The sequence below is a fragment of the Spermophilus citellus genome, assembly GCF_964194105.1.
Source record: "Spermophilus citellus genome assembly, chromosome: 10".
In the NCBI taxonomy this organism is placed as follows: domain Eukaryota; kingdom Metazoa; phylum Chordata; class Mammalia; order Rodentia; family Sciuridae; genus Spermophilus; species Spermophilus citellus.
The window spans coordinates 131711473-131738345 of record NC_138197.1 but is presented as its reverse complement, the minus strand read 5'-3'; the positions used below and the strand labels follow the sequence as shown (position 1 = coordinate 131738345).

Sequence of the window (26873 nt, the reverse complement as noted above, 5' to 3'; positions counted from 1 at the left end):
TGTCTAGACAGTAAAGGGAATCGGAATTGGGTGAGACTCGCTTATTAATGCTACTAGAGTTTTTGATCTCTGAAGAAGCACCAGCACCTTATCCTGGGAGGTCCTCGGGCTTGTGGGGCTAGGGCTGGGAGAGAGTAGGACAGGCAGAGGGGGAGGTACCCATCAGCAAATGAAGAAGCCAACACCCCAGGAGATCCATGACCAAGTTAGACCCTGGGCCACCTGGCTCTACGGTCTGTGCCCGTCACCACTGCACTGGCCAGCTCCCCACCCGCCACCCAGAACTAGTGAGTGCCTGTGAGACACCAGGACCTGAGTGGTTGGTCTCCTGTGAGCAGGACCTGGTGAGGTCCTGTCCATGCTCCTCCAGAGCAGGGCACCTGCATTGCAGTACACCGGGGCCAAGAGGCCTCACAGGCATCTTCTGAGAGGCCCCCTGTCTTTTGTGCGGATGGGTTTATCTGCAGAGCAGGTAGGAAAAGACAAAGGGAACGGGCTGCTTCCCTCTGGAGTGAGCAGGTGCTGGGAGCTCCTGCCCACCTCTGGGGTACCTATGCATCTTGCCATGCTCCATGGTGACCACATAGCTGGAGCAGACTTGTCCTGCCGGCCCAGGTGGAACCTCTCTCCATGAGTGTCCATGGCCACATGCTCCCTCTGCACAATGGGCCATCAGAGGCCCCTAGCTCTTCCCTGTGGGCTCCCAGATGAAGGGCAGGATTCAGATTCAGACCCTCTGACCAGCTGTTTGACTCAGAATTCTTCCAGAATGCTTTGTGGCCCGACTTGCAGAGGTCATTTCCTATAGATACACGCAAGTCATTTAATGAGCTGTCTGGCCTCTTAGCCTGGCCCAGAACTGGAGAGGAGCAAACAGCAGAGGGTGTGAAACACCAGCTAAACCCAGCACTCTCCCATCGTTGGGCCTCTGCGCTTCTGCGTGGAACCTGCCTGCTTTTCCTTTACCAAAGCCCAAGCTGTGACATTTTGACAAGGGTACGAAGTCTAGAGACCAGAAGTGACAAGACACTAAAGCCTGCAGCGGGTCCTGCTGCTTTGCTGGGCTCAGAGCTTCTGGTAGTGCCGGGCAGAAGAGGCAGTCTCTGGTGGAGACCACACAGCAGAGGGCCCTGTGCCCCCGGGTCAGTGGCTCCAGCCCTGCCTCTGGCACAGTGGGGTGCTGGCCCCAGTGGGGGAGGGAGTGCTCCAGCAGTGTCCTGTCCCTCTAGAGTGCACAGAGCCCCAAGCAGGACTGGTGGTGCTCCATCTGCCTGTCAACCCCAAGCTTTGAATCAAGTTCTTTCCAGAAGCTTAGGATGGGTGTGTGTGTGTGTGTGTTTCTGGTGGTTGCTATTAACACACTGCCACCATCTCAGAGCAGCAGCATTGTCGTAGGATGCAGGTCAGAAATTTGACACAGAGCTCCTGGGTCAACGTCAGGTGTCTGCAGGCCCAGGTTCCCTCTGGAAACCTAGGAACAGTCCCTCATCTTGCCTTCTCCCATTTCCGGAGGATGCTGTGTTGGGTAGCTCACTGCCCCTTGCATCTTGAGAGCCAACCGCCCTGAGACTGACCCTCCTATGTTGTCACAGCCCTCTCCCTCCTTTCCTCTCCTCTCTCTCCCTGTCATGGTTAAGGACCCTCATGATCCTGAGGGTCCTCTCCAGATGATCCAGGTTTTCTCCTGTTCCAAGGAGTTAACTCAATCATATCTACAAAGCCCTTTTTGCCATGTGGGGTCACAGGCTCTGGTTTCAAATGGGGACATTTTAGGGGCCCCTATTTGGCCTAAGACGGATGGTTCAACTTGGGCTGGGAAGAACTCCACTAAGATGGAGCCCACACCCTCTTTACTGGCCTTGCCTGTCCCTCCTCCAAAACCATTCCCAAGCATATGGGATGTGCTGGCCAACGCGGGCTAACCTGCCGTTTCGGGGGACCCCTCACCCTTGTGTTGGTGCCCTCCGTTCTCAGCAGCCTAGGTGTGTCTTTGGCCCACCCCTCTGCCCAGCCCTCCAGCCTCACCTGTGCCACTGCCTCCTCCTGCAGTTGGCCCAAGTCTTCCCAGTCAGCTGTCCCCACTGTACAGATGAAGAACTGAACCCTGAGAAGGGAGGCCACACAGTCGGTAAGCAGCACCCTGGGCCACAGCTGGGCTCATGGACTTCCAGGGCCCCCGGTCAGGAGCAGAGTAGGTCTGAGGGACGCAGTTCTGCAGGTTCAGTAGCCTTGACAGCCATCCCGGCTCCACTGTCCCCTCCTGAAGGGAACAACAACAGAGCCTACAGCCAGTCCTTCCTACCATTTCCTGATGCCCGTGAGAATAGCACACCTGATAGACGGGTCAGTGATCCAAAGTGACTGTCAGACTTGGCTTGGAGCCTCAAGCACTCCCCAGACCCCACTGAGGGCTGGGGCTAAAGTGTTTCATAGATGAGAAGGACAGTGAGGCTAGAAAGCGGGGTGGGAGTTCCCCTCCTCTACTCCCAGAGCTAGCACTGCCTGGCGCCCTGCACCTCTGCCTGGCGCCCTGCACCTCTGCCTGGCGCCCTGCACCTCTGCCTGGCGCCCTGCACCTCTGCCTGGCGCCCTGCACCTCTGCCTGGCGCCCTGCACCTCTGCCTGGCGCCCTGCACCTCTGCCTGGCCTGTGGGGGCCCACACTTCCCTCCCTCTTCTCAGCAATGGCCTGGAGTGGTGCTCAGTGATGGTTACAGAGGTCACAGCAAGTGTGGACAGTGCCTGGTCTGCAGGGCCTTGGGTTCCATAGGGACAAGGACCACCAAAGCCTTACCTGTTCATCCCAAGGGCCCTCTTCACTAAGCCTCCCCATTGCTGGACAGACCTGGGACCAACCCCAGATCCCCTGATTCCCTTGACCAGCAGACTCCAGCATGAGCCTGGAGCACACATACAGCACTTTGGCCTTGGAGCCAACTGCCCAGGTTCCTGTTCTTCCCACCAGGGAGGCTGTGCTTTCCGGGGCAAATTTCTTAACTTCCCTCTAAGCCTATTTCCTCATCTATAAACGGGGAGCATGTAGCACATACTTCCTAGAGCTGGCATGAGAATGGAATGAGCTGACAATAAGAAGTGCCCAAAGCAAGGCCTGGCTCATAGGCAGCACTCACTGAGTGCCAGCTATTGGCACAGGTGGGGCTAGGCACAAACATGGGGAAGAGAGGCCACCAGGAGCTCATTTTTAGGAGAGTAGGCCACACAGGTCAAGGCTGGGCCACCCCATCCTTCCCAGACCTGTTTTCCCAGCCTTCTGGCCATCTGTGTGTGTCCAGTCACCACTACCCAAGCCCTTTGGTGTAGGAGGAAGCAACTGGCCTTAGGGCATGTGACTGCTCTGGGGCCCAAGTTCTGCTGGGGGGAAGCCTTCCTGCCCAGCTCAGCCCCTCCCTCTGATCCCTGGGGTTCCTCTCCATCAAGTGGGCATGAGCCACACACATAGGCATGTGCTCAAAGGAAGCAGGGGTGAGAGAGGCTAGGCAGGGCCTAGAAGGCAGGACAGGGCACCATAGGGGCTGCTTCATCAAGAGCTCCAAGAAGAGCAGGGAGAAGCGAGAAAGGGACCAGACTCTACTATGTAAGGGCACAGTTACCCTGAGAGATCTGGACACAGTCACACCCCTGCTTCTCTCTACCAGCTGCCTGCTCCCTGCCAGCTCCTCTCCACTGAAGGACCACTCACCTGCGCTTCCTTTTCCCAACCCCACACATCCACTCACCTCCTAGACCCCCTCCCCTACCTGTCCCTCCTGCCTGCACACTTAACTGTCTGAAGCTTCCTGCTGTGTGGCTCACGCTACCCATCCCCTCATTCGGTGCCATCTCCAATGCTTCCTCCTGGGAAAAGCTGCCCCATCCTCAGTGGCCTTCCCTTTCCCCCATCTCCACACCCTCCCCTGCCAACTAAGGGCAGGTGCCAGGTCTGCACCAGAGAGACGCTCCCTTAAGTGTACAGCAACAGCACAGGCCTTGCCCAGAAGGGGCGCAGCAGGGCCGGTTGTCTCTGTGGTGTGAAGATCCCTGGAGGACTTCCCAGGATGGGTGAGCTCTGCTGCTTACGCAGCCAGGCTCAGAGAGAAGGGACAGGAGGGTGCCCATATGCACCTGGCAGGGGAAGGCTCAGGCAGATCCAAGTGCACCCAGTTTTCCAGGCCATGCGTCCAGCACAAAAGGATCACTTGTTCAGGAGCCCCATCATTGGCCTAATCCCAAATGTGACTGTCTCTGGTCACCTGGGGCCCTTGGCAGGGACTGATAGGGAGGCAGGTCAAAGTGACTCACTTATTGTGGGGTTAAGTGGGTGGACAAAGTTCCCAGCAGGGTTTATTAGTGGAAAGAGGAGTGGTCAGGGCACTGGGTGGCCCCAGAGAGGACTGAGGCATGAAGGGATGTGATCTACCCCAGGCCACCCTGTGATGTGGATAGGATTTCTGGGACCTGAGTCTTAATGCTTTTGGAGACCAAGCCTGGTTGGAAGGGAGCCTCTGCTGCCTAGTCGCTCCTTACAGCAGCTGATGGTAGAGCTGAGTCCCACAGATACAGGTGATTCTGACCTACCCATCCCAAGGGGGACTGGGAGCACTTGACCTTCACACTGACCTGGGCTTCAGGCCTCTAGTGTCCCAACATCCAGGCCCACTTCTCACTGCCCAGCCTCTGTTCTGTCTCCCAGCTCCACTGGTGATAACATGGTAGCTAGAGCCATCTTTCTTTCTTAGGCCTAAACCTGAATGTGTCCCAGCCCTGCATTAACCTCCTTCCTGGGTTCCTTGGCCTCTCAGACTTTTGTCTAAGTGTCTTCAATGCCTTCTGCCACCTGAGTATCCCACCTCCATTCCCGATTCCTGGTGTGTTGGCTGCTCAAGTCCCGGCTCCAGCACTGCAGCATTCAGGTGGGCTCTGTATGTACCTTCCACCGTAGCCACAGACGGAAGGTTCCCAGGAGCACCACAGTCCATCACCTGCCATCTGACGAGGAGCCCTATGTAGAAACAGGAAACTGGCCAGGTCTCTTCCACCCTTCCACCTGCCTGGGCAGGGTAGCCTGTTCTTGGCACTGCCGCCAGCCCTGCCTGCTTCACCTCCCCACCCCACCACCCAGCTTCTCTCTAGCTAGATTCAGCAGGCCAGGGTGGACAGTCACCTGTTGGCAGGAAGCCAACAGTTCAGAATTTCCTGAGGCAAGACCACTTGGGCTGACCCAGGGAAGCTGACAGTTTATTTGCTTGCCCAGGCCGCATCTTGGTTCTGAGGACTGAGCAGGGACACCTGTAATTGGACCAAAACTCCAAGCAGCTGCTCCTCTTTCTGATTTTTCCTCACCCAGGTTCTGGAGTGAGACCTGGGTTTGGTTCTGGCTTCCAGGTCACCAGATAGGTCAGTGACCCAGGGCCAGCTCACATCCCTGAGCTTCAGTTTCTCATTCGCACAAAGTGGCTTATAGCCCCAGAGAATCTTAGAGGAGCCACTTGGTGAGCAGGTACCTGGTCCCATGTTGCACTGAGCAGGTACCTGGTCACAGCCATTCTCTTTGTCATCTTCCCTGGCCATTTTCACTTTGTTGGGGCACCTGGTGTGCCCATGAGGAATCAAACCTGGCCAGAGTCTGGGTGGTGAGCTAAGAGGCCAGGCCTGCCTGGCCTTGCTCAGATCACACTGGGGGCTGACGGGAAACCTGGAGAACCAGCAGGATTAACAAGTGCCTTCCAGAAGCCAGCCAGGTGTCAGTAATCATGACCTTCCAGGAGGCCCCCAACACCATGGGGCCATGGGGTAGAGGCTATGCTGCTGCTGAAGGCCCACCTGGCAGTACAGAGGTTTGTGCTTAGCACCTCCCTCTGCCCAGGAGTCATTTAATCTGTCCTCAGCCAAATCCCCAGGGCAGCCATTAGAAACCAGGGCCAAGCCTCACCGTCTACTGAACAGCTTCTGGGCTAATGCCAGCTGCACAGTCCACACCACGCCCCTCTGGGGCAGCTAGGTGTGGCCCTGTCTCCCTGCAGGTTGCACAGGGTCTGGCGCAGGCATGCTCATTGAGCATTCACTGCTGTGATGGGGAACTCTAGACAGAGGGGTCTGACGACCCCAGAACTCCCAGGTAGCGCATGGCAGGAAGGGTAGCCCAGTATGATGTGCAGCTGGGCCTCTCCCCAGCTCTTCCTCTGAGCCTTCTGTGGAATAGGCACAGTGATCCCATCTGCCTGTCTCCTAAGGGCCAACTCAAGGGAGAGGCTGCTCTTGAGCCTGTGTCTGCCCTTCAGAGTGCAGGTAGGACGCAGAGTGCAGGAAGAGGCCTGCTGCCAGTGGCTACTCCTGCCATGTGCTGTTGTCCTTCAGTGGACAGGGCGTTTGAGAGCCCTTAAACCAAATGAGGACACCTGTCCTGAGGTCTGCCTGCCTGGCTCCTGGGTGAGTCACTCCTGGCACCTCCCACACTCGGGCCTCCTCCACCTCTTGGCAGGTCCAGGTGGTTTCTGCTTTCTGAGCACTGGCATTGAGGGGATGGCTTTCTGCACTCACAGCATGTCCCTGAAGTCCCTAGGGGACAGTTCCACTGACAGAAATATACCTCACGGAGAACTCCCCTGAGCAGGTGGCGCTTGGGGAGGTAGCACTTTCCATTCATGCAACAGTTTCCTTGACTGTATGCTCTCCAGGCAGGGTGGCCCTTGTGCCCAATGTCCTAGGCACAAGCATTTTCTTCAATGACAGTGTTAACGAGCAGGAACTCTGGAAGCCCCATGAGGATTGACAGAAGACAGGGGGACTTGATGCCTGCCCTGTGACAGGCTTGGCAGGAGCTAGGGAAGGTGGTACCAGAGAGTGGGACTCCCCTGCTGAGCGGAGGCAGTGCTGCAGGCAGCCCCACCTGGGCCAGGACAGAGGGCTAGGATGCCTGAATTGAGAACCAGCATGGACCCGTTGGCCAGCACGCCAAGGCATGCTGTAGCTTTCTGGAGCACTTGGTTGAGGGACTTGATGGGGGCCTCATGGTCCCCTCTCTAGGCCTTGGGTTTTCTAAGACTTGTCAATAGTGCAGAGCCTGCCCCTCCCTCAGAGGCTCTCATCTGGTGTGACACACATGGGCCCAGTGCTCTACATCTGCCCTGTTCCTTGAAAGCCTGACCCTCATAGGGGAGTGGCCCATGCTAGGACCAGCTAAAGCAGCTGCAAGGCATTGGCCATTGGCTTTCGTGGCTTTCTGACCTCTGACCCTCTCCCTTCAGTTGGTTGCTGGCCCTTCCTTGGCTCCTGCCACTTTGGGATAAAAGGCACTATGGCCCTTACCCAGGGGCCCTGGTCTCCTCTTGCCTGTCACCTCATGGCTCTCTGAACTCCAACCTGTCATTAGTATCGTGTGACCATCTGTTCTGGGCACAATGAGCAAGGTCTCATGCCACCTCCTGTTGCTCAGCAGGGACTGGATGACATGGGGTGGCTTGCTCATCTCCTGAGCACTAGCACCCTGGCCTAACCACATGGCACAAACTACCCACCCCAGCCTCTCCCTGCTGCCTGGAGTGCCCTGCTCCGCCTCCAGCCTGCGAGATCTACTCCTGAGCGCCATCTGCTGAGGTGGGGACTGGGTAAGCCCACCTGGGACTGTTCAGGCCTCGACATGGAACCAGGCTGGCGACAGTGAGTGCGTGGAGACAGTGAGGGGAAAGGCCCAGTGCAGCTGAGGCAGGAGGCTGCTGCCCTGATGAGGTGGGGTCCCTGTAGGGGAGGGGAAGAGGCGGCCTTGGAAGGCTCCGTCCAGATCCAGCATCAGCTGTGCTCAGGACAGAGGTCAGCAATCCCTCTGCCCACGATGCTCAAGGGGCATCCTGAACCTCGGAGGCAGCCTGAGGTGTGTCCTTAACTCTGCCTTGGAGCACAGAGGGGGACACTGAGGCCTTTTCTGGGTTGACAGTGCCACCCCAGGCATCAGAGGCCCAGGATGGGACTCCGGAGAGCATGGGTAAGCTAAAGTCCATCCCTCAGTGCTTACAAAACACTGATGCAGACTATTGTTTCTGGGCCTTGCAAGAACTACATAGTAAATATTGTCATCTCCACCCACACATGGAACTGCAGTTCCAGGGCTGCAGTCCTGGCCTCAGCAGCCTCCCTGTCTCAGCTGCCCTGGTCCCTTCTTAACCCTGCGCTCTCACACACACTCTTTCCATCCCCATCAGGAAACAGATTCCCAAAGCAATGAGACTTGGCCTTGTTCACGCAGCCAGATGTTTGTTCAGCTCATATTTGTTCCACTCCACTGTGATTAAGACTGTCCTTCAAGGACTCGCTGGAGACTGTCCTTCAAAGACTCGCTGAACCTGGGCCGGTGGGGTGCCATCAGGCAGTGTGAATTCCAAGGGCTGCTCCCAGGCAGCCTTCTGTCCTCTACTCCTATGTCCTGTCCCTCTGGTAGAGCCCTGGGCTGCTGCAGGCAGGGATCCAGTGTTGCAAAGCCAGCCCAGCATAGGGCTTCCCTGAGGAAGGTCCAAAGACTGGGGCTTTCAATTCTTCTGCTCTGCTGCCTCACTGGGAGCGGCCCTGGGCTCCTCTGCCAAACCCCAGCTCTCTGGCCTGCTCCAGCTCGCTCATCAGCCTGGAGTCCCACAACCCCAGGGCGTATGCTGGATCCTCCCCTGCTCAACCTGGGCAGTCACCAGGGGTCCTTCCCTGGGATGGTCCCCAACTAGCTGAATGCCCTACTGACTCTGTCTTGAAGTTCTAAACAATCGTGGAAAAAGGGGGCCTTCATTGATATTTTGCATTGGGTCCCCCAAATCAGGTAACTGGTCTTGCCTGGACAAGTTACTTCTCTGAGCCTCAGGTCCCCACCTGCAAAAGTGCCCCATGGGTGAGGCCTGCTGAGGTGAGTGGCTGACAAGTGCTTTGTCAGGTGCTCAGGGGTGGGCAGGGCAAGGTTTGCTGCCATCATTGCTCCAGGAGGAGCAGGAAGATCTTTAAAGGGAGCCCTGGCAGCTCTCGTCTAAAGTCGGGGTATAGGAGAGATGGGGCTCACAGAGTCTGAAAGGAAATCCTTCCTTCAGATCCTGGGAGAACTCTCTGAGGCTTAGCTTTGCCCTCTTCTCCTTTGCCCCACTTGCCCGCAGTTCTGGTGACTGGAGGCAAACCTGCAGTGGGGTGTGGCCTCATGAGGCCGTCCTGCAGAACCTCTTTTACCCTCTGGCCCAAGCTCACTCTTAGCCTCTGGGAGGGACAGGAGCTGTGATGCGACCCTGAGAAGGCCCTGAGAAGGAGGTGGAAGGTCCAGAGACCCAGAGAGATGTCCTGCTGCCATCTCCAGCTCACATTTGGGTAGCCTGCAGTTAGATGCCCACTGTAGGAAGGACAGAGCTGTTTTCTGAAGCTCTTAGAGACAGTGGTGATCCAGCACCAGGTTTTGGCAGCCTCTGGTCTTGGGGGACAGAGAGGTAAGGCAGCTTTCCAAAGCCCTCAGAAATGGAAGCTGGGCAGTACCCCAGACTAATGGCCACTGAAGGCAAGGGATCCCCTCAGCAGCACCCAGGAGCCTCTAAGGGAAACCTCCAAGGACAAGATGCTTGGCACCTCCCAGACCAACCTTCCCTAACTGCAGATTTCAGTCCCCCACAAAGGACGTGGGTGGGCTTCAGTCTTGCTCTTTATACATATTGCCTTTGGTAGCAGAACCTCCGTCACCTCAGAACAGCACTGCTAAGGTAGGCGAGGCAGGAACTGCCCCACGCCACCATGTTGTAGCAGAGGCACTAGAGGCCCCAGCACAGGACAACCTGCTCATGGTCCTAGGAAGGCAGAGTGGAGGACAGGCCAGCTGCCAGACTGCTCCCTGCACTCACCTCCCCGCCCAGCACAGGTCTGGTTCAGAAAAGCCCTGGGGAGCATTGAAAGTGAGGCCATGAGCTAGGGGAGGAGCCTGGGAAGCTGTGGCATCTCAGAGCACTGTGGTGGCCTGGTCCCAAATGGCAGCAGCAAGAGCAGGGGCTGGATTCCAGAGATGTTAAGGAAGCAGCAAGAGTGGGCCCAGGGGTGCCAGCAGGTGAGGGAGTGTTCTGAACGGGGTGGAGCAGGGGCTGCAGGAGGAAGGGGGAGTTGAATGCAGTGGGCAGCAGGTCTAGGCACAGCTGCCTGGGTCCCTGGAGCTGAGGGTGGCTGGAGACAGATTGAAGGCCTGCTGGTGGGTCACTGCCCTCCTGGCACTTAGAGTGGGACCAAGCTGATACCTCCAGTGCTGTCGCTCACTCTGCACAACCTTGGCCCCACTCCTGGTGGGGGAAGCATTGGGCCCAGGAGCTCTGAAGGCCAGGGCAGGAGACAAGAGGCAGAGTAGGGCCTGGCATGCAGTGACCACCATGATGGGGCACTGGCAGCAAGAGGGATCTGCATCCAAGAGTGGCCCACCAGCCCCCAGATGCTGGGGTACTCAGAGACTCTCACTCAAAGCCTAAAATGTATGCACCAGCCCCTGGCTGGGGCTACTCAGAGAAACTGAAATCACCCAGTGGGGGAGAGAGCCCTGCAATGGGGTCCAGAGAAGTGGTGGACATCCATGCTGGCCCAGCCCCCTCCCAGCCTCAGACTGCCCAGTGGGCAGGTCCCCAAGACCCTCTTGGGTCTGAAGGGTCGAGTTACAAGTGCCACCAAGGGGAAGAACATACCAGCTGTCAGGTATGTCCATTTCTCAAGAACATAAGCACCAGGGCCCCACCCACTTCCACCAGCACAGAGAGACCAGGCCTGGCCCAGCCCTCAGTGCCTGCTGCTGACGCCTAATGCCCCTACCTCAGAGCCTTAACTACCTACACCTGCAAAACGGGCAGGTTCTCAGCCCCGCCTCCATCAAGGGGCCATCACACTTGGAAGGCTGAAAGGGCTCTTCGGGGACACTGGCTCTGCTGTGGGCTGGGAGGCAGGATTTCCTGGTCTGGCTTTAAGCCCAGGAGAGGAAACGCATAATGAGCAGCCACTGCCTGGTGCCTTCAAGACTTGATCTTCACCTCAGCCCTGGGAAGGAGGCTTCCCCAGGTGTGGGCCAGCTGTGGCCCCAAGGGAGTCTCCCCATAGATGGTCCCGTGAGAAGACGAGAGGGCCAGAGCAGGCCTGGTGCCAGGCAGAACTGGCCGTTTGGACCCAGGCCCCGGGCTGCCCCAGGGCAAGGAAGAGCTGCAGCCTTCTCTCTGTGGCTCTGCAGAGGTGCTCCTGGCAGAGGTGCCCTGGGAGCCGGACCTGAAGGCTGAGCAGGGAGGAGGTGTGCAGCCAGGGCCAACGCACGGCAAAGACCCCCGGGGGGGGGGGGGTGTTCACAGAAGCTGCCAGGGCCACCAGGGCACTGAGACAGACCAGAAAGAGCTCAGGTCCAAGGAGACACCTTTCAGCAAACTACTGCCAGCCCCGTGATGGCGGTGGGAAGTCACTAACCCCGAGGCAGGCGGGCAGCTCTCATGCAGGTAGCCCCAGCAGCAGGACGCCCACCCTGGAGGCCCTGCAGAATCACATGCTCACCCTCAAGGTGAAGGTCAAAGGACGGGCACCACGAATCTAATTAGCAGCGGGGACTGCTGGCAACCGTACATTCATTCTCAAACTTCTCCCAGAGGAACACACAGCCGCTTGCAGAACCAAGGAAGGCAGGCCCCCAGGTGAAGCAAGCTGAGGCAGGCCCCCAGGTGAAGCAAGCTCAGGCTGTGCCCTCCAGGCCCTGTACCACAAGATATGAAACCAGGTGGCAAGGACTGAGGTCTGGGAGAACAGCCCCCTGTGGGTGCACTATGGCCTTTCTACAGCCAGTGAGGACCACTCACTGCAAGCTCTGGTATCCCCGTTGTACCTCAGCCACTCCAGACTCTGAACTTTTCAGACACGAAAAAAAGCACTAGACAGACTTCAAGTGGAAAAAATTCAGACACCTTTGGTGCACTCTGATGAGGTTCAGGAACCTGGCCGTGGGCAGTTAAGTACCAGCCAGGCCAATCTCAGACCCCAGATCGTGGTCTTCAGCTGTCAGCAGTAACCTCTACCCAGTACTGCTCTCTGTCAGGTTTGACGAGCCTCACAGTGACCCCATGGGAATGGATCCCATTCTCCCATTTTATAGATGGGGAGCCTGAGGCTCAGAGAGGCAGCACAGGTTCCTTAGAGTCCCTTAGCAGGAGTATCAGCCAGAACTTGAACCCAGCTCTCCTATCTCACAGGAGATCTCCCCATGGCTGGGGAAAACTGGTAGCTTTTGCCCAAGGAGACTGAGCATCTCTGTGTCTTTCCCTCCCCAGAGACATGTGCAGTCAATAACGGAGGCTGTGATCGGACGTGCAAGGACACAGCCACTGGCGTGCGGTGCAGCTGCCCGGTTGGATTCACACTGCAGCCAGACGGGAAGACATGCAAAGGTCAGCACAGGGAGTATGCTGGTGTGTCCCCACCTGGCCTCTGAGCCCCATGTGGCCACAGAATAGGGGCACTCGGCAGTCACTCACCTTGCTGTTTGGGAAGGTCAGGAGAAGGGAGGGTCCCAGCAGGGGCCAGAGAACACAGGTGTATGGCACTTCCATAGATTCCTGGATCAAAAGTGCCTTTACTCTGGAACTCCCTGGGGGTAGAGGTGCTGGCCCAGATGCTGACCTGTAGTGGGAGTGGTTCTCAGAACAGATGGGGACAGCCCAGCTCTGGGCTGTTTGGGAAGTGTGTATGTCATTATGTGTCACTGTAGGAAATTTGTAAGGGGATTTGTGTGAGTTCTGTGCTTCACTGAAGGAAGAAGGATGCAGAGGAACTTTGTCATAGAAAAGGAACAGGTAGCTGAAGATGGAGGAAAGGGCCGGGGGGCGCAGTGAGGGAAGGGGAGATGTGGATTCCACGGAGAGAGGCTGGGCTCCAGGACCAGCCTGTGTGGGGACCAGACTCCCACAACAGGGCCAGGCCAGGCAAAGGCCAGGGGGGCCATTACAAAAGCCCAGGCCTGACTGGCAAAGCGGCACACAGAAGGGGGCAGCAGCCGGGCCGCCCTCAGGCGCCTACCCCAGCCCTGACCAAGGAGGGCCTCGAAGGGAGCAGGATCTGGAGAGTGTGGCCAGCGAATATTTAGGACAATTTAAAACTGACTGAGGTGGGCTATTTTTAAGTCTGACAAAGTAGCTTCTTCCTTCCTTGCCCCCTTGCTAGGAAGAGCTGCTAATTATGACAGCAGAGGCAGATCTGCCAGCTGTTGATATGAAGTGAAGCCCTCTGTAGCCGCCGCTTGGCCTGTCAGTAGCCCTGATGTGTTCCTGGCAGGGTTGTAGGCAGACAGGTGACATCTGAGTCCTCGCCATGTGGACTCAATGCCAGGAGTGAGTGGCAAGGGAGCCAGAGGTCCGTGCAGATCTGGGCGTCCTCAAGGCCCAGTAATGTCACCTGTCCAGAGATCCAGGGCCTGGAGAGGTAGAACCAGTCCTCACTGCCTCGCCGGGAGGTGGAGGCTGAACTGGGAAAGGGGGCCCTGCAGGGCTGAAGTCCTGAGAGCAAGGCTGCTGGAAGGAGAGCTGGAGCCAGCTCACCACTGGGGACCAGAAAGGGCCTGGGAGTCCTGTGGCCCCAGAGGGAGCAGCCGGGAGAGGGACTCCTGCTGCTGCTCCCCACCCCTCTCTGGGGTAGCCCAAGGGGGCTGGTGACATTTCCAGCTGTGAGTCCTGGGCAGACCCCAGTCAGTACTGGGTGGGTTTTTATTTTGAAATGGTCCCTGCCACCACCTGGCCAGCAATCTCTGGGCAGCATCTGGAAAAGCAGGGAGGAAACTGCTGCCATCCCCTGGCTCAGGACAACATTTTTGCTTGGGCCGGATGGTGGGAGAGATGGGAAACTGGGTTGAGACTTCCCCACTGATACTAGGAATGGAGGGGCACGGGCTGGCACAGACCTGTAGAGCGAGAACAGAGAACAGCTCAACTCAAGGAGGGAAGCCTGAGAAACCAGCTGCCCCCTCCAGACCCCAGGGTTGGTGACCTTGGGTTCTCAGGCTCTTGCTGGAGAGATGCAGGCAGGGCTAGGGACTTGGCTGGGGCAAGCCCAGCAGGGGATTCCCAGTGAACCCAAGACCTTGGCCTCTGGGGTTTTGAGTTTCACTCCTCAATTCAGGGTGCACACCCTGATCTTGGCTCGGGTCCAGGGAAGAATATCAAAGGAGTGATTTCAAAGTTTCAGTGTTTTCTGGAAGCAAAAAAGTCATTGTCAAGCAAGATAGATCACTGGAGGGGAGATAACAGAGGGCGCGGAAAATCCAGAGCTGAGAGCCCAGGCAGGCGGGGTTCACCAGGGCTGGTGGGGATCCCCAGGGTAGGCGGCAGGGGTGGGAAAGTGGGATGCAGGTTTTAGAGGATCAAGAGGACTTGCCCCCAAGCCCAGGCTTTATTTCAAGGGGGTGGCCTGGGCTGGGTTCAGTCTCAGTTTGGAGCTGGGTCCCCCTGTGCTGTTGGGGGGGGGGACCTCCTGATGCTGGACTCTCCCCAGAGGGTAGAGTTCTGAGCTGCAGCCGCTTTCCCTCAGGGAGACCCCTCCTCCACACACCTTCAAGAACAATCTAGGAGAATCCCCACCCACTGCTGCTTCCCTGTGCCCTGGGCCAGACAGGCCACCTGCTGGGACTTTTATCTGTGTGGGAGCAGAGGTGCCCTCACCTGCCCTCCACCTGGCCAGCCCACATCCTAACTCTCCCTCTGCCCCTCCCAAAAGCCCTTGTTCATGGGCCCCACAGTGTGCCAGGATGGCAGAAGGGAACAGAAATAGCCATCCTGTGCATTCCGGTGGCACAGTCCTCACCTGGCAGGCACCCCCATACCCACACACCTGTGCTCCACCGTTGGGTGGTACAGTCAAGTGGCTACTTGATGGGCCAAGGTCCCACCCTTCCTGGACCCTCAGGCCCTTTTCTGTTTCTGGATCACCCTGTCTCACCTCCTGGCTCATCTGTTCATTCAGTTGCTCACTCTGGGGTGCCAGACAGGAATAGGTACCCACCTCTGTGGTCTAGTCCCAAGGCTGTCTCCTGCCCCCGGGCAAGCCCTGTGACTAGGGAGAGATGGACTCTGGAGGGAAGGACAGGAAGGCTGGCCAGAGGAAGGTGGAGAGGCCCTGCAGAGGGCCAGCAGGTGAGAGCCAGCTGCAGTGGTGCAGCGGGTGGCCGGAGCCTGGGCTGCGCAGCAGAGGCCAAGCCTGCCCAAGAGAGGAGCTGCGGCGGGCAGGCCAGGCTGCAGAACGAAGGCTATGACCACCGCCAAGGGCTGGCCTTTACCCAGGAGACCCAGAGGCCCCCACAGACTTGTCAGCAGGTAGGGGCATGGCCAGATTTGCTGTGGAAGGTGGAGGGTGTGTGGACACAGTGGAGGATGGGAAGGGGACAAAGGACCTGAAGTGCCTCCCCAGTGTTGGTTCATCAGAGGTCAAGGGACCTGGGAGCCCAGCACCCCCTTACTAGATCCTGGTAGAGAGGAGGGGCACCCCCACATCCCTCCAGGCAGCCAGCTACTCCAGCCTGGGCCCAAGCACACATGCCTCCCTCTGCCTGTCTGGTTGCTGTGACACACCCTGGCTGGACAGATTTGGATGGGGAAGCGGAAGGGGTCAGAAGTCTCAGGAGGCCTGAGGCGTTCTTGAGGAGGCAGGGGTCCTGATAATGACCACAGGACAGCCCCTGTCTACTTAGCGGAGTTGGCTTACTTAATTCCACTAATGGCGCTAGGGGAGGTGCTGGTGGACATCTTAGTTTGTAGATGGGGAACCTGAGGCTCAGAGAGGTGTCTTTCCCTGCCCAAGGTCACACAGCTGGCAAGGCAAAGACAGGCCTCTGCTTTCCTGCCTGAGGCTTTATGCTAGAAACTCCCAATTTTCCTGGAACCTGGGGTGGAGACACCTCAGCTCAGGCCACAGCTCATTTCATGTCTCTCTGGTGGCCACAGGGCCGGCATGGTGTGCTGGAGAAAGCCATCCTTGAGACAGACGGTGCTGGTAGAGGTCAGCTCTCACCTGTAGCCCTGTGACCACATTCTATGAAAACAGGGCTCTGCTCCTCCCACTTGTCGTGGGGCTGGAGGGAGATGCCACAGGAAGAGCTTGGTTCAGGCACCTCCCCAGGCTCCCAGGGTGACCCCAGGGAGGGCTAAAGAGGGCTGTCCTCTGATATGCAGGAGCAGTGTCCAGAGCTGCTGGGAGCACTCCATGGGAATGATGCCTGGGGACGTGGGCAGGTGCCCGTCGCCTGTCTGGTTGAAGGAAGAAGCAGGAAGGTGGTTGCTGAGGCTCGGCTCGGGTGGGAGCTGCTATGGGAGGAGCGAGGCTCCTGTCCCCCATCTATGAAAGGAGGCAGGCTCACCCTGTCACTGGGTGCCCAGTACACAGGACAGGGCATCCGGCACCAGCCCAGCACCCACGCTCAGGGTGGGCTCCACAGGTGCTGGGCCCCTGCCTGGCAGTTGTGCCAGGGTGTGTCTGACGACCATAGGGGAGGTCATCCATTTCCTGGCTGGGAGGTCTCGGCGCTTCCCTTTTACTCCTCCACACCAGGAGGGAGTGGGACACCTGGACAGGGAGGTCGGCATGGGGGCTGGAGACCATGGGGGCCCTGGAGGAACTTTGAAGTAGCCAGAACATAGCTCCTGGAGAAAAGGACCCTCAGGGACAGGGACAGGGGCCTCTGATTGGCATAGAATGCCAGGCTGAGCTGGAGCCGAGATGAGCAGCTTGAGGGGTAGGGACAAGGGGCTCAAAGGAGTCAGACTGTCTTGGGGCGGGAGGGACAGGCATCCCTGAGGTGTCAGCAGCAGCCCACACTGTGAGAGAGAACTCTGTCATTGAGGTGCATGAGCTGAGGCCACCTACTTAGCAGTGTTGCCTGCCACTCATTAACTATTGACAGAGAAACAAACAGGCGGGGAGTGGGGGTCCGTCAGGCGCAGCTCACACCCTGCCCCCCCTTTACCAAAAGGCTCTCGCACCAGTACTTGACCCTCTGAGCCTCAGCCTCCTTACTCAAACAGGCCATAAAACCTACTTTTTAAAGTGTCCTCACAGCTGACTGGGCTCCAGCGCTTGGCAGCAGGACTCCAGGTCCCCCTCACTACATCTTGCCGGGTTTCTGTTCTCGCGACTAAAAGGCTCAGGGGTCACTCTAGTTAAACTGGGCTAACTGGGCTGCACGAAATAACCACACAAGAGACACTTTGGGGTTGCTGTGACGGCTCCTCTGACCTTAAGGGTCTGCAGAAAGAGAGAGAGCGAGAGCACGTGCTGATCCCTTTTATTGAGGAGAAGTTATTTAAATGAGGCAAGGGGTCAGGTTTCAGGGGGCTGAGTCTGTCTTCATGATGTCCACTGTCAGCAGGTTGACTGACACCTGGGTAGACCACACCCCAGGGCACAGTAAGAGAAGGGGACACACACAAGGCACTTCCATGGAAGATTCTATCCTAAACAGGGCAAGGGGTTACATTACAAAGGAACAGGTGAGCATAGCTTCACCCATGGGGCTGTAGCAAGACATACCCATTTCTGTGACTGAGCGCCTCGGCACTCAGTCACAGAAGTGTAACTCAGTCACCCGTAAGGTTGGCCTCCCACAACATCTTGCACGAGGGCAGGTGTCGGGGCGCTTCTTACCTGTCTCCCACCAGGAATCCAGGAGCCTGCTCTGGTCACCTGAGGTAGCCCCTGTTCCAGCCTCACTGCCCTCCAGCCACCTCCCTGGAATTGTGGGTTGAAGGACAAGTGGACATGGCCGCCCTGTCTCACCTGGCACAGCAGATATCAGCTCCTCTGCACAGGGCATGATGCCAGGCTCACCAGGTCTTAAGGGGTGAAGCCTCAAAGGCTGGGCCCTCACAGTGTACTCCACGCCCTGTCCCACACTTGTGGGCCAGGCCCCATCCTGTGGTCAGCTGGAATGCAAGCCCTCTGGGCAGGGGCCTCAGGCCAGCCAGGCAGCTAGGGAAGGAGGGTGCTGCCCCTCCCTTAAGAGCAAGAGCCCATTCCCCTCGCCTTGTTCCTCCCCCTCATCCCTGCAGATATCAATGAGTGCCTGGTCAACCATGGAGGCTGTGACCACTTTTGCCGTGACACTGTGGGCAGCTTTGAGTGTGGCTGCCGCAAGGGCTACAAGCTGCTGACGGACGAGCGGACATGCCAAGGTGAGCCCATGCCAAGCCTGGGCAACCCCTCCCCATCGGGTCCCAGCAGATCAATGTCCCTTCCCTCCTGGGCTCATGCAGGCTCCTAGGCAAGAAGGGGAGGGCGTGGATGTCCACTCTGCCAGCTGGACCTGAGAGAATGGGCGTAGGTCTCCAGCCCTTCGCATGTGCTTCTGTCCACCCTGACTTCCTGTTCTTTGTTTCTTGGGGCATCCAGACCAACCAGTCCCCTTTGTAGATGAGAAACTGAGGGCTGGGGAAAGATCCAGCAGCCCTCCCCTGCCCTCCCTTAGTATGGGGACGGCTTTGACTTTAGAGGTGGGTGCTGCCACCTGCTGGAAGGCATTGCACAGGCACTCTCCCACAGTCACCTGCTAGGGAGAATGATGGACGGCAGGAGAGGGCTGGGCAGAAGCCCAGGACCCCAGTTTATGACAAGTCCAGCCGCCGTCCAGGATGAAGTGGGAGCCCAGAGGGTGGGCAGTGGACAGGGGTGGTTCAGGGAAGGCTTCCTGGGGAGGGGCCTTTGGTAAAGTGCTAGGAGGAGTGGCATTATCACCTACCCAGGAGATGGCACTGTTGGACCACAGGAGCTTGGTGGGGTGTCCTGTGGGACCAGCTTTGGGAGAAAGCGCAGAGGGAGGCCTGCTCTTGGGTTGTGCACTGGTTGTTTTGGCCTTGTAGTGCACGTGAGGACTCTGTCGCCAGGTTTGGTTTTGGGGTCTGCAGCTTCTGCCTTATGGGTGCAGCTTGAGGGCCAGCCTGACCTCAAGCTCCCCATGTGGCCAGTGCAGTCACCACTTCTCCTGGGCTCTGCCTCACTGTCCCTGAATGGGCACCAGGGGCACATCTTCCTCTCAGGGCATGAGGGCCAGTCAGGAGCATGGCTTTCATCCAGGCCCCATTGGTCCTCCTCTGTGCTTTCTTTGTTTCTGGGTCAGCTTTGCCAAGTTCAGTAGAGGACTGGGGGCCCTTGACCTTGCATGCCCAGCTGCCCCTGAGAGAGGAGGGGAGATGGCACATCTTCTTCTGGGCTCTGGGCTAAGTTCCTGTGCTCACTTGCTCCCCACTCTGCCTGTGTCTCCACCCTCTTCCAGGTCACCTGAGGTCTGGGGCCCTGGACCCCCCAGATACAGCAGAGAGGGGTCCAGTCCCCTGTGGTGCTCAGGGCTCTCAGGACAGGAACCCCGGGCATCTCCCCAGTCCTCCCTTGACCTTACACAACCTGCAGGCACTCTGTACTGCCACCTCAGCCTCTGCCTGGGGCACCCTTCCTCCATTCCAAGTTGGCCCCATCCTTCAAGGTCAGGGGCCACAAATACCAGGAGCTCTTCCCAGATTCCCTGGGAGGGATCGCATCTCCCTTTGAGGGTCCACAGCTCAGTTCCTCCTTGCGTTAGTGCTCTCATGAATGTGCCTGCATCGTGAATATGATGTGCATACATCACGTGAGCAGAGGGACTCAGAGAACAAACCCAATCACTGTGCTCCCAGAGGCTCAGGCCGATATTGCTGTGCCCGCCAAGGCCCATCAGCTGCCCCATAGGAGCCATTTTCCTCAGAATTTATGTCTAGGGTAGACTCACCTCCTGGGAGCATCTGGCTCATTTCATCCCTTCCAGTAGCAAGCAGTTGGTGATGCTCCCTTTTCCTCAGCCACCAGGAAGCTCATGATCAAATGTTACATATGATCAGAGTCTTTTTTTTAGTCTTGTGGGTAGTGCATTCCCCTACTTATTTGTGCTATTTTCCTTATTTTCTCAAGAAACTTCTTGGGTCACTTTGGTCAGCAACCAAGAGGCCTGGGTTCATGTCCCATTCAGCTTCTTCCTTGGGGATCTTAGGCAAGGCCCAATCATTTTCCTTCCTGCAGGTGAGATTAAACACTTCTCCTAATCACAGCTGAATCTGAGATGTTAAAATGGCAGAGTCAGAATCTCTTCTATTCAAATAGCCCTGCTGCTCATCTCTGGGAAAGACGCAAGATGGCTTCTAACCCATAAGCAGGGTTAATGGCGGCTCAGTGGAACGTCAAGCAGCAATGAGAGTCTGATATTTGCTGAGGGCTGGCTCTGCACTGAGCCTCAGCACCCAGGGACTGTCCTCGCACAGATGCGTGTCATGTGGCTATTTGTGACGGGCCATGCCCACCCACCATGTGCTGAAACACTCTCCCATATTGTCTCCTTGTGGCCACACAGACATCGACGAGTGCTCCTTCGAGCGGACCTGCGACCACATCTGCATCAACTCCCCGGGCAGCTTCCAGTGCCTGTGCCACCACGGCTACACACTCTATGGGACGACCCACTGTGGAGGTCTGCAGCCCACCTGCCAGGGCCACCTGCCCTTTGAGGCATGCACCTGACTGCACAGCCACCTGCACTGCACCCCACACCGTGACCTTGACGCTGCTGGGAAAGGGCTTAACCACGGGCAGATCAGGGGAAGCCAGAGGAACAGAGAGGCAGGAAGGCCAGTGGGTACCTGCTGGGTGCCACACTGGTGCCAGCTTAAAGGCAAAAGCCTAGAAACTGCACCTACTGGAGAACCCCAGTCCAGCAGGGGGTGGACCACACAGAAACTCCCACAGTGTGTTCTAGTGGGAGAGAGGCAATGACAGAGAAGAGCAGTGTCAAGACCATGGGGACCCCAAAGGAGAAATGTGTGGGCTGAGAAGAGGTGTCACTGATCCCCAGAGGGATCAGTGTTTTCTGAAGTCCCAAGGCTGAGGGGCAGAGGCAGCCATGCGGCTGGAGCCCTGGGGCTGAGGGTGTGAGGTGGGGAGCAGGCAGGGAGGTGCTGGCCTGGACAGCATAGGGCTCTGTGAGCCCAGGGGGGACTTGAGGTCCTGTTCCCCCTGTGATGAGACACCTTCAGAGGGCTTACGCAGGGCAATAACAGGACCAGGTTACGTAACCAGACGCTCTGGCTACCATGTGGAAAGGAGCGTGGACTCCAGAGTGCCTTGGGGAGAGGCCCCAGGCTGGGAGCTTGAGGAGTAAGGCAGGGCACAGGGCTGCAGAGAAGGTTCTAGATATATTTAGGGGCCAGAGGTGAACCGAGGGCTTCCTGGGGCTTCCGCTCGCTGGTGTGCAGATAGGCTGAGTGTAACAGAGCAGGTCTACCCCTGCTGCCCAGCACCAGTGGGAGATTTGGTCAGAGGAGGAAGGGCCTTGGCAGTGCTACTTTTGCCCTGGTGCCTACTGTGCAAGTGGGAAACTGAGGCCGGGAAGGGGCTTGTACAGTCCCCTGGTGGGATCAGGCCTCATGATCACTGGGCCAGTGCTGGCTCCTGGCCCCACCAGGCTGGATTGAACCTTTAATTGTGTGCCACCTCCTCAGCCAGGTCCCTGGAGAAGGGGTGCATTTGGATGTCCAGGAGGGATCCATATGTGTGTGTGTGTGTGTGTGTGTGTGTGTGTGTGTGTGTGTGTGTGAGAGTGTGATGTTCAGCTACGCGTCTGTGTCAAAAGATGGTGTCAGGCAGGGGTGTGGTCAGTAGCTTCTCAGCCCTCTTGCCCTGACTCCTTGACCCACTTGACCCCCCAGCCCCAAGGATGCGGCCTGAGCTGGCTGATCCAGGCTCCCCTCCTGCCCTTACTCCCATCTGTTCTTCCAGATGTGGACGAGTGCAGCATGAACAACGGCAGCTGTGACCAGGGCTGTGTCAACACCAAGGGCAGCTATGAGTGTGTCTGCCCCCCTGGGAGTCGGCTCCACTGGAACAGGAAGGACTGTGTGGGTGAGTGGTGGCAGGGCTGGGGGAGGGTGGGGAGGGGTCGGGAGGAAGGGAGAGGGCTCTTCCTTTGGGCCCTGGGCTCGGCAGTGGTCCTGTGCCAGGTCAGCGTGGCTGATGGGAGTGAGGCTTACCAAGAGGTGAGAGCCAGGTACAGGGGAAGGGCCAAGCAAGAGATCAGCGACAGCCAGGGGCCGGGGGGTGCCTAGGTGCTGGAAACTTGGGCAGAGGGAGTGTTGGCCTATGTTGCCCAGCTCCCCCCATCCTGCTGGGAAGCTGAGGGCACAGGCATGGGTCACACAAGTGCAGCAGCATTGGAGCCTGGACCAGGGAGAGGGCGCCTGCCTGTTTGCCAGCCTCCTCCTGCCCCGCTCCCAGCTCCACTGCAGCTCCTGTGTTCCGCATGGCTGCCCCGGCACCAGGGTGCCTCTAGGCTGAGCTCTAGATGACCCCAACGAATTTGTTCCACAAATACCTTCTCACTGCCTGCCAGCCAGGGCCTGTATGCACTGTGGCCTGCCCCCCTGGGCTTTGCTCTCTGCCCCTCTGCCCCGCCACACTCTGATGTCCCCAGACAGAGCAAGCCTCATGACTCCAAAGCAGGAGGTCCCTCTATGTTCAGATGCCTCCAGCAACCCCTTCTTCCCTTCACTCAAAACCACAGTTTGTCAAGTCACCTCCCGCTCATTTGCTCCATGCCAGCCTCACCCAGTGGCAGCCAACCCCCATGCTGCTCTCATCCCACCTTGGAAGGAAACCTGTGCTGGTCTCCTGTTGGCCTGGAGGGCTCCCCCAGCCCCTCACTGGCCCTTGCTGTGGTGTCTGCTCAGCACGGCAACCTAACCACCCTCCACAGCAAACAGCCCAGCCGCCTCTGACCCACTCTGGTCCCCTGGCCTTCTGCTCTCCTGTTGTCCCATTACTCTTGGAACCACCAGCCAATAATTATATTGTATAGGCTAGTGTGGGCTTGTGTCCGCCTGTCTGTCCTCACTAGAACAGAAGTTCTGCACAGTTGAATGGGTTTTTTTCTCTTGTGCTAGTCACTGCTGTATCCCAGGAGCTGGAACAGAGCCTGGCATCCTCAGACACCAAGCAAACATTTGTTGAATGAGTGAATGAGCAAATTAAAGACTAGAGACCATCACTAGATATCAGAAAGCAAAAGGCTGGATTTATCACTTACCCTGTTCAGACAGTGTCTCACTGAGTTGAGCAAACTGCTGGTTTTGTGTAGAGTTTGGGGAAAGAACTGTTTGGTGGGGGCAGGGAACATTGGCTTCAGGGCAGGGAGGGGTGATGTCAGTCTGAGGAGCATGGTTTGTGCTGTTACAAAGGGAAGAGGGGGTCGACAGCCGCCTTGGCAGCTGCTGACTCCTGTGAGTCTTCCCAGGTGACTGACTGCAAAGCCAAGACTGTCATAGATTGATTGGCTTCAGAGGCTTGTCCTGCCACTCATTCGCAGACCTGCTGGGGCCTCGCGAGTCTTAGTATTTACGAGGAGTCATTGACGCATTGGAGTCCCGCTAGTTCTAGGATTTACTTGTCCTCATCGCTGTAGACTGACCGTCTTCCCCCGAGGCTGTGAGGAGGTGTTCTCTGGTCTTATTTCTCTCCATCCCCCTTTTTGTCTTTCTGTCCTCCCTCCCCCAGTCAGAGCACTAGGAGGGACCACCAGGGTGTGTCCAGGTCTCCATGAAGTGTCCCATAGAAGTCTCTTTTTTTTTTTAAGAGAGAGTGAGTAAGAGAGAGAGAGAGAGAGAGAGAGAGAGAGAGAGAGAGAGAGAGAGAGAATTTTTAATATTTATTTTTTAGTTCTCGGCGGACACAACATCTTTGTTGGTATGTGGTGCTGAGGATCGAACCCGGGCCACACGCATGCCAGGCGAGCACTTTACCGCTTGAGCCACATCCCCAGCCCCTATAGAAGTCTCTTTGTCAGGTCATGTCAGTCAGCATGACTTTATCCCACTGTTGTCCCATGTTGCATTAATGTCCTGGAGAGTCAGCACCAGGTGACAAGACAAACTAGTGTAAATGAAGGCATTAGGTGGAAGATACCAGAAGGCTTTCGAGAACCAGGATCTCAGGTTTCCCAGGCCTCACCAAGAAACAAGTGCCACAATGCCCTGAGCCTGCCTTGGGTGTTCAGGTGGCCGTCACTTTGGCCTCTGTGGGGATTGTCCTGCCTCACGCTGCTGCAAGTCTAGGTTCAAAAGGAAGTAGATGCTAGCCATAAGGCGGACAGCCCCCAGTCGGCCACAGGAAATCCAGGGCTGAGCTGCTCTCCACGACTGCCTGGCTGGATTATTTGCTATGTCAAAGGGAGGGTCACTTTTTTTTTTCTTTTTTCAGTGATGGGATGGAACCCAGGGCTTCACACGTGCTGGGCAAGTGCTCCACCACTGAGCCACATCCCAGTCTCCATCAAGTTTGTGATAACCACTTTGGGTTGTCCAATATCTTCAGTAGTTCGTTTCTCTCATAGTTTGTTTTTTTTTAATATTTATTTTTAGTTCTCGGCGGACACAACATCTTTGTTGGTATGTGGTGCTGAGGATTGAACCCGGGCTGCACGCATGCCAGGCGAGCGCGCTACCGCTTGAGCCACATCCCCAGCCCTCTCATAGTTCTTCACAGCACTCGGAAAGAGTTTTACCTTCAGATCTCTTGTTAAAAAGCATAGTTTATACAGGGACCAGAGTAAAGGGGTCAGACACTGGAGTAGTCTTATGGCCCCAAAAGACAGGCAGCCTTGGTTCTGGGGTGGCATCAGTGTGCCAAAGTACCCTATAAGAGATGTGACTGAGCTGGGGGTGGCGCTGTGATAAACCCTCAGATGCTGCTCAGGGATTGCTGAATTCACCTCCCCCTGTCTAAGGGCTTTTCCTTCTTTTTAAGTATTGTCTACAGAGAGTTTTGTTTTAGTGAGCTTTTGCATTGCTGTGACCAAAAAACCCAACCATAACAACCTAGAGGAGGAAAGGTTTATTTGGGGTTGACAGTCTCAGAGGTCTTAGGTCGTAGCCAGCCTGGGCCAAGGTAAGGCAGCACATCTTGGGGGAAGGGCCCACAGAAGAAAGCTGCTTGCCTGGTGGTAGGGTCAGGAAGCAATGGGGGAGGGGCTGAAGTGCAGATGCACCCTTTCAGGGCACTCCCCCAGTGACTCACCTTCTCCAGCCTTGTCCCACCTGCATATAGTTACCACCCAGGCCATTCAAACTAGGATGACTGATTAGGTTACGGCTCGCACAATCCAATAATTTCACCTGTGAACATTCCTGCATTAACAGGAACTTTGGGGGGACAGTTCATATCCAAACCATATCATTTTCAGAGTCCTCATTTTCCTCTGAAACTTCATGCTCACTGTCTGCATTCCTAAGGCCAATCCTGTTAACAGCTCCCATCAGAATCACCCATTAAGCTCCACTTACAACAACATTCTAAGGCTTTTCAACTTGCATCTCTAACCTTTTCAAAATTCCCCCTGCCAACCAGTCCAAAGTCTTCAAAAATCATGTGTCAGGTTAGTCACAACAATGGCCCCATTTCCAGTATTAATTTCTGTTGTAGTCAATTTTTGTGTTCCTGTGACCAAAATACCCAACAAGTACAACTTGGAGGAGGAAAAGTTTACTTGGGGTTCATGTTTTCAGAGGTCTCAGTCCATAATCAGCTGACTCCTTTGCTTTGGACCCAAGGTGAGGCAGCACATCATAGGGGAAGGGTAGGGCAGAGAAAAGGGGCTCAGCTCGTAGTAGTGTCAGGAAGCAGGAGAGACAGGGAAGGGGCCACAGGTCAGATGCATACTTCCAGGGCACCCCCACACACACCCTTCCTCCTCGAGCCACACCCCACCTGCCTACAGCTACCATGCAGTCATTCCATTCACCTTGGGATGGACTGATTAGGTTACAGCTCTCACAATCCAATCATTTCACCTCTGAACATTTCTGAATGAACAGGAGCTTTTGGGGAACATGTCATATCCAAATCATGACAAATATTATTAACAGGCTTATGGAACATACTTTATATCAGTTTTCAAATTGGCTACACTACAATAGCTTGGGAAGGCTGATTGACAGGATGAGTAGTGATCCCAGGAAAGGCTAGATCTAGGTAGGCTGTTGTCTGTAAGGCCAACAGGCCTTCTTACTTTGAGGTTGAAGCACTTTTCACTTCCCTCTTGCTTTTCAGCCAACTCCAAACCGTCCTGGAGGGGCTCAGTGCTCTGCAGCACTGCCAAGCGTGGTTGTGGGCGGTGGACTCAGGCCTGGGACCTTGCTGGGTCAGCAGGCTGGCTTCTGTTTCGTGGGTGCCGGCACAGGTCACAGCCTCCTGGGGAAGGCACAAGGACCTCACTACCCACACACAGGAGTGGTGCTCGTTTGCTCCCCTGCCCCGAGTCCTGCAGGAACGACTGGGAGGGGTCCAGGAAAGTGGTGCCACGCGGGGATTTGCATCCCACGGGGGCCTATGGTACCTCATCCTTCAAAGGCTGCAAACACCAGGCTAAGAAATGGCCCAGGGAAAGGGCATGGAATTTGCAGCCATTGTAAGCCCATCAGAGCATGCAGGATACTTGGGCAGCTTTGTGTGTGGACTGTGCAGCCTGACAGTGCCCACAAGCCAAGATTCCAGGACCCCGTGCTCACATCAGCCACAGGTGCTCTTATCCCCAGGCTCTGGATTCTTTAGGAACAGAGCATTTTGGAAACCAGATGTTTTCATTTGGAGGAACATGAGAGGTTTTGTTTGTTTGTTTCATTATTTACTTTCTCAGACTCCTTGAAAATATTCAGCCATGCCAGGCACAGGGGTGCATGCCTGTAATCACAGTGACTCAGGAGTCTAAGGCAGGAGGCTCAAAGTTCAAGGCCAGCCTCCGAAAGTTAGTGAGGCCCTTTGCAACTTAGCAAGACCCTGTCTGAAAAATTTAAAAATGGCCGGAGGTGTGCCTCAGTGGTTAAG

The 26873-nt window shown here is 56.6% G+C and overlaps 1 protein-coding gene across 2 annotated transcripts in view; it reads left to right on the top strand.

Moving 5' to 3' along the window:
• SCUBE1 (signal peptide, CUB domain and EGF like domain containing 1) overlaps positions 1–26873 on the top strand; it is a 126431-nt gene that overhangs the window by 80700 nt on the left and 18858 nt on the right. For both annotated transcript variants that reach the window (XM_081309227.1, XM_081309228.1), the window contains 4 exons: positions 12278–12394; positions 18035–18157; positions 20359–20475; positions 21780–21902. In XM_081309227.1, the coding sequence (XP_081165353.1) occupies positions 12278–12394; positions 18035–18157; positions 20359–20475; positions 21780–21902 (480 nt within the window). The remainder of the gene's footprint in view (positions 1–12277; positions 12395–18034; positions 18158–20358; positions 20476–21779; positions 21903–26873) is intronic.